We start from the raw sequence: 2432 nt of genomic DNA on the forward strand, positions 1-2432 counted from the left end.
CTCTAAAATCTAGACAAATCTGATTACTAACACCTCCCTTAATGTGTCAACAGAGAAACACAAAACGGAAACAAAACTCTTCGCCGGAGGAGCTTCCCTGGTGAGAAGACCCCTCCGCCGCCCCCAGCCGCAAGCCAGGCCGATGCCCCGCGCTCACCACGAGATGGCGCTGCGGAGACGCGGCTTACATCTCAGCCCTGGGAATGTCAACAGGGTAAGGGACCGGATTATGTTCTCTTGGGACAGTTCTCTCCAACTAAAAATAACGGGGCTGTTGAATAAGACGCACACACGCTTTAGTGCGACCCGTCCACGCGGGCCCTCCTTGGGGCGACGGCGCAGACAGGCCAAGCTCGCGGGAATGAGCACAAAGGGCCGTGACGTCACCACGGCGGGACTCTGTCCCCGAGGCGTGCTCAGGTGTAGGTACTCGGCGCCACGTGGACGTCAGTACTCACGCGGCCTGGGGTCGGCGCCGCGGGGACAGTCGGGGCCGAGGCCGCTACCTCGTCTTCTTGGGCGGCGCCGGCCCGTTGGGGCGGCCGGGCGCGAAGTTCCAGTCCACGGGGTTGAGCAGCTGCTGCGTCTTCTTGCGGGTCCAGTAGGGGTTGATGAGGACCGTGAGGAGGCCCAGCCCGACCACGAAGAGCGCCCAGTGCGGCGGGAAGAGGCTGCGGGCCAGGCCGTCCCAGTGGCCCAGGCACACCCACCACATGTGGTAGGTGAGGACCATGCGGCAGTGGAACAGGTGGACCATCAGCCACTGGTTCAGCCTCCAGAGCAGCGAGTCCGCACAGCCGGCCTGCGGGCAGAGCGGGGTCAGGGCGGGCGGACTCGGGCTCACAGCGCCGCGGTGTCCCTGCCCCCTCCCGGCCCCGCCCAGCCGCCCGCAGACTCAGCCAGCGCGGGCTTCCTGCTGGCCTGCGCCCCCGGAAGGAAAGTTCACACCTTCCAAGCTCCCCTCCAGCGCTTCCTCCCTCGACCGTGCACACATCGAGCAACTAACTACCCAGCCACCCAACGCTGACCCAGTGAAGCTGGAAGACACGCTGGTCGTGTCCAACCAGGCTCGCCGGGCCCCGGGGTCAAACGCTCTCAGAGGAGACAAGCTCAGGATGAGATGTGTGTCCTCATTTCTTTGTTTTTTGGTATTTCTACCCCAGTAGCCCTTGGACACAAGCCCAAATGGACTTGCCTTAAAATTATTCTAAATTCACATTAAAGCTAGCTGTAGCTAAAACCAAACAGGGAACTTGAAAATGCTATACAGCAGACTGTGGGCACAGAGGTGGGACACTGTGGCGGGGACGTCAGCACCTGGACAGCCCGGCACCAGGACAACAGGTACCAGGACAGCCCACACACCTCAGACCCGTGAGCTTGTGCACACCAGCCTCTCCCCGCTGCGCTCTGCCCGGGCTGGAGCGTCCTCCTGGGCAGCTCCTCGCCCCGACACCGCCTCCCCAGGGTAGGGGCACGTCTGGCACTTGCAGGAGGAAAGGGGGCAGTGGGGAGGGGCCGGGAAGGCGGGGACGCCTCGCCAGGCAGCAGCCCGGTGACGCTGGGAACGGGCACGGCCTCACTGCGGCCGCACCTGCGGAGCCACAGGGGGACACGACAACTGACCTCTGGAGTGACCACATTTTAAAAGAGAAAGAAAGGGGAATTCCCTGGCGGCCCGGTGGTTAGGACTCTGCGCTCTCACTGCCGAGGGCGCGGGTTCAATCCCTGGTCGGGGGACTAAGATCCTGCAAAAAGAACCAAACCTCCTGCCTGGATGATCCGCCTCTGGGCGACCCAGAGGTCTGCAAGGCAGGGAGGCAAGTAAACGAAGGAGATGACGGACCTCACGTCTTCAACTCTTTTATATACATTTCCCCTCCTTCTGGGAACGAGACCATCACCGCAGAGGGACTTAAAAGAAGTCTTGGATGAAACAAGGCATTTTATTATGTGCTTGGATGGAAAACACTCAGAAGACGTTACATCTTCCCTCCTTGAATGCATCCACAGATTTAGTCCAAATAAGAGAATACATCAGTATTTTTATCAACTTGTAACAACTTTAAGTAACGCCACTCATGCAGTGGAGTAAACGCACAAGTGCAAGGAGGGCTGAAGGTGCCTCAGCAAATAATGAGATACGATGATGCTTCAGAAGTAACAGCTAAACAATGCAAAATGCAGAAGTGAATAAAATACATGGAGAGTTGGCACTGGGCGGCATTTCGAACCCCCAGGGAAAGGATGGATAATGTAATTACATTAGGATTCTTACTCACCTCCTGGGAAAATCCAGTTAGATCTTACTTAAAAATACTTTCCAAATGGACTAAATATCAATGTTTAAAAGGAAAAGAAAACCATAGAGTACTAGGGAAAAAAACCACAGTTTTACAGAAATTTTTTTTTTTTTTTTTTTTTTTTTGGGG

General features: G+C 56.8%; 1 protein-coding gene across 1 annotated transcript in view; it reads right to left on the reverse strand.

Moving 5' to 3' along the window:
* Positions 1-431: 431 nt before the first annotated feature.
* Positions 432-2432, reverse strand: part of CLN8 (CLN8 transmembrane ER and ERGIC protein) — a 7894-nt gene continuing 5893 nt past the window's right edge. Inside the window, exon 2 of the mRNA XM_007470025.1 lies at positions 432-802. Coding sequence (XP_007470087.1) covers positions 503-802 — 300 coding nt within the window. The 3' untranslated portion in view covers positions 432-502. The remainder of the gene's footprint in view (positions 803-2432) is intronic.

The sequence above is a fragment of the Lipotes vexillifer genome, unplaced genomic scaffold (assembly GCF_000442215.2).
Source record: "Lipotes vexillifer unplaced genomic scaffold, Lipotes_vexillifer_v1.1 scaffold1980, whole genome shotgun sequence".
Taxonomy (NCBI): Eukaryota; Metazoa; Chordata; class Mammalia; order Artiodactyla; family Lipotidae; genus Lipotes; species Lipotes vexillifer.